Consider the following 17,476-nt stretch of genomic DNA (forward strand, 5'->3'; position numbering starts at 1 on the left):
CGGGGATCGGGCCGGAAAGGCGATGGCTCGAACTGTATGGCGTTCCATCCCCGCCAAAATTGATGGTTTGTATTTGAAGTTCATCACATGAATTTTGCATTCGAGTAAATTTTTTTATGTTATCATCTTGTATTTCATATGCTTCATCAAGGGTTCAACATACGTGTTTTATATTTGTCGTTCATGTTTTATATTCTTGATTGTCGCTGATTCATTCTAAACTCCACGCCACGTATTTGTCCTTTGAGTTTCACATTACAAACTCGACGACTTTTATTTTCAACTCAACTTCACGCTCCGGTGAACTCGGTTGACCTTGGTAGCCGCTGACCTAAAACAACGCAGTCGTAGGTATGAAAAGAAAAGAAAATGGCGGCAGAGTTTGCCCTCTGTTGTTGAAGAGACAATTCGGCAGCTTGATACAAACCGCCAACAGGAGGACGACTGTAGTAGCTTATTGCTTCGTTTAGAGTATCTAAACCGTATCTAAACCGCATGTGGAAATGTTCATGTCTTTAATTTGTTCCGTATAAATAAGTACTATGATTACACTGGGACTATCTAGCATTCACTGCGGCCGTCAGCTTCTTGCTTTAGGCCCAGACAACGTTTATTGGAATAGGTGTATAAACGCAATAAAATTTAAAAACTAATCTTTCTACGTGGAATATACAATTCTTAGATTTTTTTATCCTGATATCCTAATGCCAAAATGAGACATTCTCCTTTCGATGGTTATGGACACTCCTAGCAAAAGACTTTATTTGCGGCACAGAAAACCCACTTTCTACAAGGTGAGAGACGTTGATCTTCAGAAACCTTGAAAGAAGGGCGACCTGGGTGGCCAGTTAACACTTTTTCTGCCCTAGATTCATGAGATATAAACTATTGTTTTTCGTTCCTTAAGAATTTTATCGCTAATCCAATGCCAGCCACGATTGAGGCCGGTGGTTAACCTTTATTAATAATTGTACGGTTTAGGATACTCTAAACGAAGCAATAAGCTACTACAGTCGTCCTCCTGTTGGCGGTTTGTATCAAGCTGCCGAATTGTCTCTTCAACAACAGAGGGCAAACTCTGCCGCCATTTTCTTTTCTTTTCATACCTACGACTGCGTTGTTTTAGGTCAGCGGCTACCAAGGTCAACCGAGTTCACCGGAGCGTGAAGTTGAGTTGAAAATAAAAGTCGTCGAGTTTGTAATGTGAAACTCAAAGGACAAATACGTGGCGTGGAGTTTAGAATGAATCAGCGACAATCAAGAATATAAAACATGAACGACAAATATAAAACACGTATGTTGAACCCTTGATGAAGCATATGAAATACAAGATGATAACATAAAAAAATTTACTCGAATGCAAAATTCATGTGATGAACTTCAAATACAAACCATCAATTTTGGCGGGGATGGAACGCCATAGAACTGTTTGGAGTACTCGAGCTACCAGTGCGACGCCAAAAACAAGCTATAACTACAGGATACAACCCAAAACTTCTGTAATCTTTTTAATAAAAATTTACAAAATATTTTTTTCTTGATATCCAAAAATTCAAACCAAAAAAAAAAAAAAAAAAAAAAAAAAAAACTTGAAAAAAAAAAACGGGTGCAGCGGACCCCGTCGCACTACCCCTGGATCCGCCACTGCCTTAAGTTTCAAGCATGGACACTAAGTTTTGGTATTTTGTGAAGTCCAATTTATCAGGCATGTTTGAAAGTCAAATTTACATATGTTTTGACTAATTTGCACAGACGTTTTTCACTCGTGTCGGTCTAATCAACATCGGGCTTCTTATTTGTAGCAGCTAAAGGTAGAAATGCTAGTCGGCCCATTCCTCAACAACGTTATAATCGAATCCACAATACTATATCTACTGATTCTCTTGAGGCTTATAATGAAACTTTGAATATTTTATTCCTTATTATTCTATATATTATTCCTAGTACGGAACTTACATATTTGCGAATTTTGCAATATTCTTTAACAGTACTAATAAAAAAAAGTTCGCAATTTTCTTGATGCCGTATTAAATTATTTTAAAATTACATTATATACTAGTAAAAAAAAGTTCGCAATTTTATCAACTTTCATAATTTGCGAATTTTCGAACTGTATCATACTATGTACTAGTAAAAAAAAGTTCGCAATTTTATCAACTTTCATAATTTGCGAATTTTCGAACCGTATCATATTATATACTAGTAAAAAAAAGTTCGCAATTTTATCAATTTTCATAATTTGCGAATTTTCGAACCGTATCATATTATATACTAGTAAAAAAAAGTTCGCAATTTTATCAATTTTCATAATTTGCGAATTTTCGAACCGTATCATATTATATACTAGTAAAAAAAAGTTCGCAATTTTATCAATTTTCATAATTTGCGAATTTTCGAACTGTATCATACTATATACTAGTAAAAAAAAGTTCGCAATTTTATCAACTTTCATAATTTGCGAATTTTCGAACTGTATCATACTATATACTAGTAAAAAAAAGTTCGCAATTTTATCAACTTTCATAATTTGCGAATTTTCGAACCGTATCATATTATATACTAGTAAAAAAAAGTTCGCAATTTTATCAACTTTCATAATTTGCGAATTTTCGAACTGTATCATACTATATACTAGTAAAAAAAAGTTCGCAATTTTATCAACTTTCATAATTTGCGAATTTTCGAACCGTATCATATTATATACTAGTAAAAAAAAGTTCGCAATTTTATCAACTTTCATAATTTGCGAATTTTCGAACCGTATCATATTATATACTAGTAAAAAAAAGTTCGCAATTTTATCAACTTTCATAATTTGCGAATTTTCGAACTGTATCATACTATATACTAGTAAAAAAAAGTTCGCAATTTTATCAACTTTCATAATTTGCGAATTTTCGAACCGTATCATATTATATACTAGTAAAAAAAAGTTCGCAATTTTATCAACTTTCATAATTTGCGAATTTTCGAACCGTATCATATTATATACTAGTAAAAAAAAGTTCGCAATTTTATCAACTTTCATAATTTGCGAATTTTCGAACCGTATCATATTATATACTAGTAAAAAAAAGTTCGCAATTTTATCAACTTTCATAATTTGCGAATTTTCGAACTGTATCATACTATATACTAGTAAAAAAAAGTTCGCAATTTTATCAACTTTCATAATTTGCGAATTTTCGAACCGTATCATATTATATACTAGTAAAAAAAAGTTCGCAATTTTATCAACTTTCATAATTTGCGAATTTTCGAACCTGTATCATATTATATACTAGTAAAAAAAAGTTCGCAATTTTATCAACTTTCATAATTTGCGAATTTTCGAACCTGTATCATATTATATACTAGTAAAAAAAAGTTCGCAATTTTATCAACTTTCATAATTTGCGAATTTTCGAACCTGTATCATATTATATACTAGTAAAAAAAAGTTCGCAATTTTATCAACTTTCATAATTTGCGAATTTTCGAACTGTATCATACTATATACTAGTAAAAAAAAGTTCGCAATTTTATCAACTTTCATAATTTGCGAATTTTCGAACTGTATCATATTATATACTAGTAAAAAAAAGTTCGCAATTTTATCAACTTTCATAATTTGCGAATTTTCGAACTGTATCATACTATATACTAGTAAAAAAAAGTTCGCAATTTTATCAACTTTCATAATTTGCGAATTTTCGAACTGTATCATACTATATACTAGTAAAAAAAGTTCGCAATTTTATCAACTTTCATAATTTGCGAATTTTCGAACTGTATCATACTATATACTAGTAAAAAAAAGTTCGCAATTTTATCAATTTTCATAATTTGCGAATTTTCGAACTGTATCATACTATATACTAGTAAAAAAAAGTTCGCAATTTTATCAACTTTCATAATTTGCGAATTTTCGAACCGTATCATACTATATACTAGTAAAAAGAAGTTCGCAATTTTATCAATTTTCATAATTTGCGAATTTTCGAACTGTATCATACTATATACTAGTAAAAAAAAGTTCGCAATTTTATCAACTTTCATAATTTGCGAATTTTCGAACCGTATCATATTATATACTAGTAAAAAAAAGTTCGCAATTTTATCAACTTTCATAATTTGCGAATTTTCGAACTGTATCATACTATATACTAGTAAAAAAAAGTTCGCAATTTTATCAATTTTCATAATTTGCGAATTTTCGAACTGTATCATACTATATACTAGTAAAAAAAAGGTCGCAATTTTATCAACTTTCATAATTTGCGAATTTTCGAACCGTATCATATTATATACTAGTAAAAAAAAGTTCGCAATTTTATCAACTTTCATAATTTGCGAATTTTCGAACTGTATCATATTATATACTAGTAAAAAAAAGTTCGCAATTTTATCAACTTTCATAATTTGCGAATTTTCGAACTGTATCATATTATATACTAGTAAAAAAAAGTTCGCAATTTTATCAACTTTCATAATTTGCGAATTTTCGAACTGTATCATATTATATACTAGTAAAAAAAGTTCGCAATTTTATCAACTTTCATAATTTGCGAATTTTCGAACTGTATCATATTATATACTAGTAAAAAAAAGTTCGCAATTTTATCAACTTTCATAATTTGCGAATTTTCGAACCGTATCATATTATATACTAGTAAAAAAAAGTTCGCAATTTTATCAACTTTCATAATTTGCGAATTTTCGAACCGTATCATATTATATACTAGTAAAAAAAAGTTCGCAATTTTATCAACTTTCATAATTTGCGAATTTTCGAACTGTATCATATTATATACTAGTAAAAAAAAGTTCGCAATTTTATCAACTTTCATAATTTGCGAATTTTCGAACCGTATCATATTATATACTAGTAAAAAAAGTTCGCAATTTTATCAACTTTCATAATTTGCGAATTTTCGAACTGTATCATATTATATACTAGTAAAAAAAAGTTCGCAATTTTATCAACTTTCATAATTTGCGAATTTTCGAACTGTATCATATTATATACTAGTAAAAAAAGTTCGCAATTTTATCAACTTTCATAATTTGCGAATTTTCGAACCGTATCATATTATATACTAGTAAAAAAAAGTTCGCAATTTTATCAACTTTCATAATTTGCGAATTTTCGAACTGTATCATACTATATACTAGTAAAAAAAAGTTCGCAATCGACAGGCTGCCGCTCGTCCTGCTGAGGGGAAGAAAACCATCTTCTGCTCGCGGGGTAGTATTTTAAAAGACTTAGTCTCGGACAATATATGGTAGTCAGAAGTCTCGCCGGTTAATTATATTTAGACAACTAATAAAGGTGTCGATGACGCGGTCAACAAACGATCGGGACACCGGGACATGTAGGTCAATGGATGCAAAGAATATCAGAAAATCTTAAAAAAACACATGCACTTAGAATGAACTAAGCGATCTTTATTAATGTTTATTACTTCTTTTTCATGTAACGTTTTTGTTCTTGTCACCCCCTTCCCCATCACTCCCCCCGATCAGACCACCATAAACATTGCATTTTTAAATACTCTCCCCCATCGCTGAACTATTATCGGCCGCGATACATCTTGGTAATAATTTATTATCGTCTCCCATGTATTATGCATCACTGCAGTTTAGAAACATAGTTATGTTCTCCACTTTCTTTAAATAAAATACCGTATTACGACTAGCAAAAATTATATCATATAGTACTAAAAAAATTTCGCAAATTTATCAACTTTCATAATTTGCGAACTCTGATACCGTATCATATTACATACTAATATATGACAGCATAGCATTTGTCCAAAAAAAACCCGATGCTTGAGATATATTTATGATTGGCTACGACCAATCCCGGGGGGAGGGGGGGTACTACCACCCCAACTTGAGAAGGGGTGTGCCGCCTGGACCTCAAAACCCTGACCCTATCCCAGACCTAAAAATTTGATTTTACATACCCTACCCCAGACTAAAACTAAGAATTATACACCCTATCCCAGACTAAAAGACGGAAAATACAGTTTTACAATGGATTGCAATCAATATTCACTAACGTGCTTATTGTTTTTGTGTCGTCAGAAAGCGTAGCCTATTCGCCAGACAAGAACGACCAAATCGTAACAGACAAAATGTTAAAAAATGATACCCTACCCCAGACACAAAAGCCGAAAAACCATACCCTATGGGGCGGTACATACCCGTATAGCAAGTTATAGGGGAGTACACCCCCCCACCCACCCCCCCCCCCCCCCCCCACCGGGCGACCAATGAGTAATTTCCGCAGAAAATCATAATTTGCATATAGGTGTTAAAACTAAGACATGACAAACTGATATACATTTCCTTTGTTTGAAGATTTGACACTCATACATCTCATAGTGCAGCACAGGATAGACGCCACCAAAAAGCAGGGAAATGATATGATACGGCATCAGAATTCGCAAATTATGAAAGTTGATAAAATTGCGAACTTTTTTTTACTAGTATATAGTATGATACGGTTCGAAAATTCGCAAATTATGAAAGTTGATAAAATTGCGAACTTTTTTTTACTAGTATATAATGTAATTTTAAATTATTTTAATACGGTATCAAGAAAATTGCGAACTTTTTTTTATTAGTACTGTTAAAGAATATTGCAAAATTCGCAAATATGTTAATTCCCTTCCTAGTATCGTGCTAGAATGGTGGCCTATTACACCACAGTACAACCAGATTCTTCAGGGGCAGAGGTGCTTTTACTTGAGAAAAAGCGAGCCAAAGTAGTTTTATTTCACTTTTGGGTTTTCAAATAATTCTGGCCGATTTTTCATATAGTCTGATTTCTGAACTTGTTGAAACTTTTTGAAATTTCTTTCTCACTGAATTCCTCTCATTTTATGTAGCACAAACAGGAGGATTTTCCTACAAAAGGCTTAACAATAATTGATAGATGGGAATACTGAAATCTCATGGTTCAGTGAACATTCTGATATATTTGTGTAAAGATATCCGATTTCATTGCTATGATGAAAATGGCAATCGTTTTTCCAATGAACTTTTAAATGAACTCCTTATAAGTAAAGGTTTGGAAGTACATATTGAGATGAAAATTAGAGTATATAGCCGACGTATCGGTGTCCCTCGGACACCGCTATCGAGCGAGTGATCAAAAATCTAGTCCTTATAGTGGTAATACTCTTTCTGTGTCTGTCTTTCGATCGATTGAAATAAAAGTAATAAAATTGAAAATCCGTAAACACTACGAAATAAATATCACAGTTCTTTTAATTTCCGGAAACTAATAGAGCTGACCTTAGGGTACTTAAGCCGCCCGCGTCTTGTAAGCGTGACCCCACGCAATCAAGTACTGAAGAACGGCTATGAGAAGTATTGAGTTCAAGAAATAAATTAGCAGTGTGAGAGGAAAAAAAAAAAACAAAAAAAAACTCGTTATGAAATTTGGGTTCAGATAAGGAAAGACACCACAGGGAGCCCATTGAGAGAGAATTCTTTGTAACTTAATGTCGACATGTGAGTAGGTCTTCGTTCTTTTGCGTGTTTTGAGGATTTTCTCTTGGTTTTTCGGTTTCTCTCTTTCTACAAAAATCAGCTTTTAAATTGCAAACTGGGCTCAGTGGAAGAAGAGCCATTCTTAGAAGATGTCACTGCTAAATCCCCTTTATTACTCGGGCTTTTCCGAAGGAAACGGCCGAGTTATAAATTGGGCTTCGTTTTCTGCGTTCAGTCACAAATCGCCGTCGCGTTCACAGCGCATGCGTTGATTCTATGTAGTGCGTATGCGTGGTAGTATGCGCCGTAAAAGCACATGGTCGACGAGTAATGGCGAATTGTCTCAAGGTCTCGTTGCTGACTGCGAAAAATATGGAGTCTATGGAGTTTCACGGTCAAAGAGAAAGCCCGAGGTCACGCAGTCATGCGTCTAGTTACAGATTTAGGATCGATAACAGTGTGTGATAAAGCCGCGAATAAAAACCATATCACTTCACGGTGAACTGGAAATTCTAAACTTTGTCATTTTATCGACCCTAGAGCCTGATATGTTTTATCCACTCGTTTTCCATGTGATATCGCTCACTCGCTCGTTCGCGATACGGAAACTCGTGAATAAAAAATTAAACGATATCGAGCTCTTAATATATGATAATCTCTATTGATTTATTCTTATTTTATTTTTCATTAATTTATTTAATCCGGGTCATGTAATAGTCATTCCGAGGTCGAGGAAAAAAATAGGTCAAGTTAGAACTGCATTGCATTGTTGGACTATTTTGGGAGCATATTTCCAAGATGGCGTCTATTTCGTCCCCTAAAACAATCCCACAATGCTCTGCTATGCCAACTCGACCCAGTTTTTTTCTCAACCTCGGAGTGACTAATACTGAGATGAAGTCTATAAAGAAAAATTAATCAAGCATTTCCCACAAAAAAAATAAAATCAGATCATTCCAACAACATGTATACCACAGTTACCCCAACAGTGGTCACGTAGCGAAAACAACAGGTGAAAACCCATAACAACCAGCAAATAAACTCTGTTTACCTTACTGGAAAACCTAACCTTTTAATTATGAGATTTGAGTGTTTCGTATGTATTCTTTGTGCAAATTTATAAATATTTCTCGAATACCATGTTAGGCAGAGTACTAAAGAGATATCAACAAACATGGCGGTAAGTTAACCAAACAAACAAAAATTTCAGACTTTTGATGTAGTATGATCATATAGATATATTTTTCTAGCTTTCACGCAGTTGATTACTTACCAAATATCGTGAAATAATTGATCTTAGAATATCTTAGAGCGGTGGGAAGTCTCCCTCTCTTAGTCCCGGCTTTTTCAGTTCGCGTACGTCGTTTACCCTTTCTCGGTTCGTAGTTCTTGACCTTCATATCGAGTTAATGAACGGGAAAACCAGGTCAAAGCTGGTGAATAATAAAATAAATAAAAACATTAGGAAGAACAACATTAGAGTCATTGGGAGAGTTTAAGTCATAGAATGAAATCATACTTAGGTAGCAGATTCCAACATCTGTTTTATAGATCCGAAACAAGGACTTTGGATCCAGGAATGTTGTTCTGTGTCACTAGGGAATTGCCTAACGGATAAGGGTTATTGGTTAATTTTTATTATGGATCCGAGGCCTTATGCGGAAATTGATTTCGGTGCATCTATAATGGAAGCTGGTTATGGAATGCTTGAATTCGGAACACGGACTGGCTGGAACCCGAAATCCAGAATCATTCTCCACTGCTGAATTTGTGTAATGTGACAAAGTAGCTTTCCAATTCATAGTGTGTACTTTACTTACTTTCTTTGGTTCAAAATGTAGCCCATTTCAGTGCTACGACTTTGCGGTAGTGATTGTCTTGGAAGCCATTTCAGTGCTACAGTATCATAGCTTTCTCAGTGTGCACTTTATCATCACAAACTCTGATCGGTCCAGAATGGAACCATTTCAGTGCTACAGTATCGTAGCTTTCTCAGTGTGCACTTTATCATCACAAACTCTGATCGGTCCAGAATGGAAACCATTTCAGTGCTACAGTATGGTGTCAGTGATTGTTTTGGACGCCATTTGAGTGCCGCATTTGATTGGTACCGTACCGTTGCCAGAGTTATCTTCTATATCATAGTTCACTTTTTGTGCTTGCAGGGTATTGTTATTCGTAGTGATCTTTTCCAGTCTACTGGGTTTTGTACACCCACGAAGAAAACCACACATTATCATGATAGTAGCAGATGACCTGGTAAGATAAAACAAACATTAACTACAATGTTGTCCCATTATCTCCTGGGGGACCAGGGAAAAGGTTCGAGATATCCACGCAGATCCACGGGACGTGGCCCAAGTCCGAGAGAACGCTACTCCAAGTTAATGGGCCTTTTTCACACGGCAGTCATATTGGTTTGAAAAATGGATTCCACCACGCGTAGCCTCGCATTCAAATATTTGAGAATGAATCTATAACGTTTTTATGTTCTCATAAGAATAAGCATGGCCGCCGTGTGACAGAAGTTCATTGTATCATGTGACAGTTTCAATTAAAAAAATTTTTTTTTTACAGTTTCACAAATTAATCAAAGTAATCTTCATGTTCTATGACTTCTTTAACATAAAGAAACTGAGGCTTTGGCTTCCTTTATTCCAAAGTTTACCAACTCAGACCGTTGTAAGTTTTGTAGACAACAGTCAAAACAACGGTGATAAAATATCACCTTTAGTCGATCAACTAGATCGCTCTGAGTGAAATGATCATAAGGGACACTAGCAAGAAATATGATAAGCCTCACCTCAAAACACCTCATTGCGTGCTGTGTTACACTTAACACAGACACTTTTTGCCAGGTAATTTTGGTTATCGATCCTCCTTACTGCCAAACAACACTGACTCTCCTCTTCCTTTCCCCCTGAAAATGTATAATCATTTATTCAACAGGGCTGGGATGACGTCAGTTTTCATGGATCTCCCCAGATTCCCACGCCATACATCGACCACTTGGCAAATAATGGAGTTATCCTTAATAATTATTACGTATCACCAATGTGTACGCCATCAAGAGCATCTATTATGTCTGGGAAATACCCAATACATCTAGGTAGGTACACAGGGAGCCCAACAAAATACTTTATACAGTACGAACTAAGCCCCAGCGTGTCATCCAGCATGGACGTCATCACGTGACCATCTATTCATTTGCATTTATTATGTCTATTTCAAGGTATGCAGCATTTTGTGATATACACAGCACAGCCATATGGATTACCGCTGGACGAGATTACTTTACCGATGTACCTAAAAACACAGGGTTACCGCACAGCTGGGGTCGGCAAGGTAGGGTCTATATATTATCAAATGCAGTGGTTGATCTAGTGGGGGCATTTGGGTGGTGGTTCGAATCCCGAACCGAGGTACCAATGTTTACATCAGATTTGATTTGCTAATAGAGGTTTTGCACCATCACGTGCCTAAGCCCATAATAACGCTTGGGCTGCCTGTGGTTAGATGGCAGAACAATAAAATCCCTTTGCCCTTGGGAGGTGAATTTTTTCTTATGTAAAACGATTGTATTGTTCCTGCCATCTAACATGGCTGCCGTCACGTGATGATGCAAAACCTCTATCTTATTGAATTACAGTGGCATCTAGGTTTCTTCACCAAGGAATATACCCCGGTGTACCGGGGATTTGACTCGTTCTACGGGTTTTGGAACGCAAAGACTGACTACTGGAACCACACCTCTGACGAGAATAATTTCTGGGGAATTGATCTGAGAGACAATATGGAAGTAAGTACTCATCAAGCTAACCAATCATATTGTCCAAAAGAAATTGGGTACTATTTTAAGTCTCGGGCAGAGACTGGACAACCATTTGGGTAGACAGTACCTATAGCAACATACTAATATTCCCAACACAACGAAGCGTAGAAAACTTGGAGAAAGTTCTGAGAAACTAAGTGAAGTAATTAACTGCTTTTGCAACGTTTCTGGACTCCCGTTGGTAATATTAACCGGCCTTTTTGAAACTAAATGGGGATACCCTGTTGAAATGTGGGAGTAATTTATTTGAAATGTCAGTCCCTTTTGGCCAGTTTACGCAAACGTTTGCCCAGTTTAACCAAACGTTTGCCCAGTCTACCCAAACGTTTGCCCAGTTTACCCAAACGTTTGACCAGTCTACCCAAACGTTTGCCCAGTCTACCCAAACGTTTGCCCAGTTTACCCAAACGTTTGACCAGTTTACCGAAACGTTTTCCCAGTTACCCAAATGTTTGCCTAGTCTACGCAAGCTAAAAATAGTCTAAAAAAACAATTTTGCCCAGTATCTTGGTGACAAAATAGAGGGAATTCCTTAATCTTCAATTCGACACGATAATATCATGGCATGGCACGGCACGGCACGCTAAAGCATGCCTCTACTGCACACAATGCATCATTAAAAAAACGTAAAAAATTCGGTAAAATTGATCCGTTTGAAGACCAGACCAACATCACCAGAAACTCAATAATGTTGCTCAAAATTTGCCAAAAACTTGCTTAAAAGTTGCCCGAAATCGTAAAAGCATTCGAGCAACTTGTGGACAGCCCTAGCTCTAGCTCTGTTGCGCCTTCCAGTGTCATACGGGATTAACTTTTACCTTTTGATGACCAGCCTGTTAGCACAGAGAGTGGCGTGTACGGGACAGAACTATTCACACGAGAAGCTGTCAAAGTGATCGACAACCACGACAAGAGCCAACCCTTGTTTTTATATCTCGCACATCAAGCAGCACACTCAGCTAATCCAAACGAGCCATTACAAGCACCACAAGACAAGATCAATGTGAGTAATGGAGATCCTGTTGATAAAAGTCAAGGAATCAGGTGAAAGATTTCAAAATATAGACATTTAATATAGACATATAGACTCAGCTAATCCAAACGAGCCGTTACAAGCACCACAAGACAAGATCAATGTGAGTAATGGAGATCCTGTTGATAAAAGTCAAGGAATCAGGTGAAAGATTTCAAAATATAGACATATAATATAGGCATATGATTATGGTCTTCATTAGAGAGGGTCTGGATAAGGTTTACTACCGGACGACTCACAAATCCCATAAAATTTATTTTTCATATTATTTTATTCAATATTTTAACAGGAACATCTAATTTAGCACAGGCTCGTTTAAATAGAGTCCCGTATAAAATAAATATAATTACAAAGTAATTAAACACAACATGAATTACAAGTTACAATACGATACAATATGATAATAGTTCAAAACAAGCGTAGGTAGTTATTCTAGAGTTTAAAATGGTGCTTGGCCTTTTCCTTAAACTTTCCGAGATTGGAACTATGCCTTATGTGTAACAGAAGTTGGTCGAAAGTGTGCGCTCCATTTATGCGAAAGCTACCTTGGTGTTTGTCGATTTTAGCTTGTGGAATGCGGAGTAAGTCTTGGTGCCTAGTACGATAGCTATGGATTTCCCTGACATGTTTTAACTGTCAAACAAATAAGCTAACGAAATTTAAACTGAAAAATGACATGTGGACCATCCTCCGCTCCCCACCCCCTCTCCCCCATTGATCCAGACCCTCTTCAGAAACGAAGGGGATTGAAGTTGAATCCTAGGGTTGCTGTTTTGTAATTGGATAATGCCCAATAAGAGCACGACAAAGAGCACGATGAAACGAATAAGTCAGGCGTTTTTCGTTGGTATAATAGCAACGTGCGCGCACCGACGATTAGAATAAAAAAGCTGACTTTAAGTTTTCTTGCTTTTTGGCATTTAGAGATTTACAGACACCATCGATCAGTTGCAGCGACGTATTTACGCTGCCATGGTAACGTCGTTAGACCAATCAGTTGGAGACATATATTCAGCATTGAGCAGGAATAAAATGTTAAAAGATTCGGTGATTATTTTCACCACTGATAACGGTGGAGCACCGCATGGCTTCAACTGGTAAGAAATGAAGAACACGTGAGGTATGGATAGGTGTATGTATGGTTGGCTCTGCGATACTGATGAGGATTGCATCCATCCATTCTTCCATCCATCCATCCATCCATTCATCCTTCCATCCATCCATCCTTCCATCCATCCATCCATCCTTCCTTCCATCCATCCACCCATCCTTCCTTCCATCCATCTATCCTTCCATCCACCCATCCATCCCTCCATTCCATCCATCCATCCATCTATCCCTCTATCCATCCATCCATCCATTTATTCTATTCATCCTATCCATCCATCCATTCATCCATCCGTCCTATTCATCCTATCCATCCATCCTATCCATCCATCCATTCCTCCATCTATCCATCCCTCCATCCACTTATCCATCCTATCTTTCCATCCATCCATGCATCCACCCATTCACTACACTATTTTCTTTCAACAGGAACATGGGCTCCAACTACCCTCTCCGCGGTGGCAAAGACATGCTGTGGGAGGGAGGGGTCAAAGGAACGGCCTTTGTGTACAGTGATCTCATTCAACATAAAGGTCGTGTTAGTCATGATCTGATTGACATCACCGACTGGGTACCAGCTTTTCCATCCAATTTTCCATTCGTCCATCAACCATTCATCCATCTAACCATTCATTCATCCATTCATCCAACCATCCAACCATCCATCCATCCTTCCATCCATCCATCCTTCCATCCATCCTTCCTTCCATCCATCCACCCATCCTTCCTTCCATCCATCTATCCTTCCATCCACCCATCCATCCCTCCATTCATCCATCCATCCATCTATCCCTCTATCCATCCATCCATCCATCCATTTATTCTATTCATCCTATCCATCCATCCATCCGTCCTATTCATCCTATCCATCCATCCATTCCTCCATCTATCCATCCCTCCATCCACTTATCCATCCTATCTTTCCATCCATCCATGCATCCACCCATTCATCCATTCATCCATCCACCCATTCACTACACTATTTTCTTTCAACAGGAACATGGGCTCCAACTACCCTCTCCGCGGTGGCAAAGACATGCTGTGGGAGGGAGGGGTCAAAGGAACAGCCTTTGTGTACAGTGATCTCATTCAACATAAAGGTCGTGTTAGTCATGATCTGATTGACATCACCGACTGGGTACCTACTATCTACCACCTGGCTGGAGGGAACGCTGAATTCCTTCATGGATACTTAGATGGAAAGAATGTATGGGAGACAATATCTCGTAGAGGGAAACTATCACCAAGAGATGAAATATTGCATAATATTGACCCGTGGTGGGTGATGTATCTGTTATTATTAAAGCGTAAATAATCGATGAAAACGATGTGAGAGTCCAAATCTGTACCTTGTAAACGATCGTACAAATCGCCCGCTCATATTGTATATGTATATATATATATATATATATACCTAAACTCGCGCAGTCAGCAGAAGAGTTGAAACTTACAGTGTCTATCGACAGCTTTAGGAGTTAACAAAGTGTTTTCATTGATTTGCAATCCGACTTTTTATACAAACGCCTTGAATATTTCACTATAGTAGATTGATGCATATATTTGTTGGAATTCAGGCGTAAATTTGAAGCGATTCGCAAAGGCCGGTACAAGCTGGTGGTCGGTATGGACGATACGTATCAGGTTGGATGGCACCCAAGGTACAAAGGAAGAGATATCTCGTTGCTAAGGCAACCGGATACGTTACCAGGAGCTATCCTCCGTTGTGGTGTGTGGGATAAAAGTAAGATGTGTGATTCGAGTAAAGGAAAGGCTTGTTTGTTTGATATGAAGAAAGGTAAGAGTCAGTCTCCTACTACGACGTCCTCTACACAGTCGCTATTAGTATCGTCACGCGACTTAGGGAAGTGGGCGTTGCGTGACGACACTAATATCTACTTAGGGGAGTGAGCGTGGCGTGACGACACTAATAACTACTTAGGGGAGTGAGCGTGGCGTGACGACACTAATATATACTTAGGGGAGTAAGCGTGGCGTGACGACACTAATAACTACTTAGGGGAGTGAGCGTGGCGTGACGAAATTAATATATACTTAGGGAAGTGGGCGTTGCGTGACGACATTAATAACTACTTAGGGGAGTGAGCGTGGCGTGACGAAACTAATATATACTTAGGGGAGTGAGCGTGGCGTGACGACACTTATATATACTTAGGGGAGTGAGCGTGGCGTGATGACACTAATAGCGGCTGCGTAGGAGACTAGGCAAGAGTCTGATGTTAAGCAAGTTTGTGGCGCGCGTTTAATGAGCCGTACGTTTTACGGATGAATGAATAGATAAAGAATTAAAGAAGGAGGGGTAGGCTCCCGAAACGGCGAAGAAAGAAAGGAATCGAAGAAATGAGGAAGGGAAGGAAGGGAGGGACGGAGGGAGAGAGCGAGGAATGAAAGAAGGAAGGAAAAGGATGAAACGAAGGAAGAAACAAAGGTGGGAAAAAAAACCAAGCAAGCAAAGCAAGGAGAGAAGCAAGAGGTAATAAAGAAAGCGCTCATAGCCAAATGGATCAAATAAATATACAGAATAAATGGAATGGGTGGAATTGAACTGGATTGAATAGAATAGAATAAATATCTGGGTGGACGGGCGAATGATTTAAAAAGATATGCAAACTTTGTCTTTTCGCAGATCCTTGCGAATACCACGATATATCTTCAGATCTTCCCCACATCGTACAAGAATTAAAAGAACGCCTTGATTTCTATCGTAAATCATCGCGCCCGGTGTGGTACCCTGGCATCGATAAGAACGCAAACCCCGCTCGGTTCGGTGGTTTCTGGGGCTCTTGGAAAGAACTTAAAGACAACAGCAGTCTAATAAACGCATGGAACTCTGTGTGGAAACTCGCAAATATACAACGAAATGCCGCACAAAGGAAAGTTAAAGGAGTGAGCAGCGCTGCACACGGCAACACTGGAACATCTGCCAACGGTATTATTGACTTAGCTTGGGAGCAAAGTAAGCCATTGGCTGACTCTATGGAAGACAATGGAGCGACATTAACATGGACACCGAATAAACCAATAGAAATACACTCCAGTGAGAAACCTAAGGACCACGTTGATAGGTTTTATTACCATCGGTTTTCTGATTCAAGAAATGAGTATTCGTTGGAGTAATTGGAGCTTATTAGGGACGGACCATTAGATTTTTGAGGGGGTGGGCAAAAACCAAAAAAATTCAAATCATGTCCAAAAAAACATTCCTGCAAAAAATAAATAGCCCAACCCCCCCCCCCCCCTCAAAAATCTAATGGTCCGTCCCTTAGAAGAATAGGCTCCGAAGAATGTAAACATTTAGCAAGCCCTACTTTGACATGCCGATTTGTGAAGATGGTTTTTTGGCTAAAGACGAGAGAGCGAGAAGAGAAAAATTTCATTTCAAAAAACAATTCTATAGAGGAAAAAAAACGGAAGCTTGGTGAAATTTGGAATTAAGAAATCAGGACGAAGAATAAAATCTAAAGTTCTGCTCCATGAAAAAGAATAGAAATATTAATTTATAAAGATTGAATGTGATTTGTTTTTGATCTATTCGATTTTGACCCGTGTTATTCGATATTTTAATCCATTCGATTTTGACCCGTTTTATTCGATATTTTGATCTATTCGATTTTGACCCGTGTTATTCGATATTTTGATCTATCCGATTTTGACCCGTGTTATTCGATATTTTAATCCATTCGATTTTGACCCGTGTTATTTGATATTTTAATCCATTCGATTTTGACCCGTTGTATTCGATAATTGGATTCATTCCATTTTGACCCATTTCATTCGATAATGGATGCCATCCATTTTGACCTTTTTATTCGAAAATTCATTTCATGAACTAAATTCATTTCATTTTGACTCGTGTTATTCGATATTTTGATCTATTCGATTTTGATCCGTTTTATTCGATATTTTAATCTATTCGATTTTGACCCGTGTTATTCGATATTTTGATCTATTCGATTTTGACCCGTGTTATTCGATATTTTGATCCATTCGATTTTGACCCGTGT

At 37.1% G+C, this 17,476-nt stretch overlaps 1 protein-coding gene across 1 annotated transcript; it reads left to right on the plus strand.

The window, feature by feature from the left end:
- Positions 1–8,551: 8,551 nt before the first annotated feature.
- On the plus strand, positions 8,552–16,699 carry LOC116305430 (arylsulfatase B). Its single transcript, XM_031715323.2, has 10 exons — positions 8,552–8,662; positions 9,648–9,741; positions 10,432–10,591; positions 10,715–10,827; positions 11,132–11,281; positions 12,147–12,317; positions 13,272–13,444; positions 14,451–14,732; positions 15,029–15,249; positions 16,099–16,699. Exons 1-10 carry the CDS (start codon positions 8,622–8,624, stop codon positions 16,587–16,589), a joined length of 1,896 nt encoding a protein of 631 aa, XP_031571183.2. The 5' UTR covers positions 8,552–8,621; the 3' UTR covers positions 16,590–16,699.
- Positions 16,700–17,476: the final 777 nt, after the last annotated feature.

The sequence above is a fragment of the Actinia tenebrosa genome, unplaced genomic scaffold (genome assembly GCF_029948245.1).
Source record: "Actinia tenebrosa isolate PJP-AT-01 unplaced genomic scaffold, QUT_ActTen_1.0 PGA_scaffold12__29_contigs__length_12842862, whole genome shotgun sequence".
Taxonomy (NCBI): domain Eukaryota; kingdom Metazoa; phylum Cnidaria; class Anthozoa; order Actiniaria; family Actiniidae; genus Actinia; species Actinia tenebrosa.

Excerpts from the sequence above, each read along its gene's own strand:
- LOC116305430 (XM_031715323.2), top strand. The coding sequence starts at position 8,622 with ATGTTAGGCAGAGTACTAAAGAGATATCAACAAACATGGCG. Across the intron at positions 10,828-11,131 it reads GCACAGCTGGGGTCGGCAAG|TGGCATCTAGGTTTCTTCAC; the intron begins GTAGGGTCTATA and ends ATTGAATTACAG. Across the intron at positions 13,445-14,450 it reads GCACCGCATGGCTTCAACTG|GAACATGGGCTCCAACTACC; the intron begins GTAAGAAATGAA and ends TTCTTTCAACAG.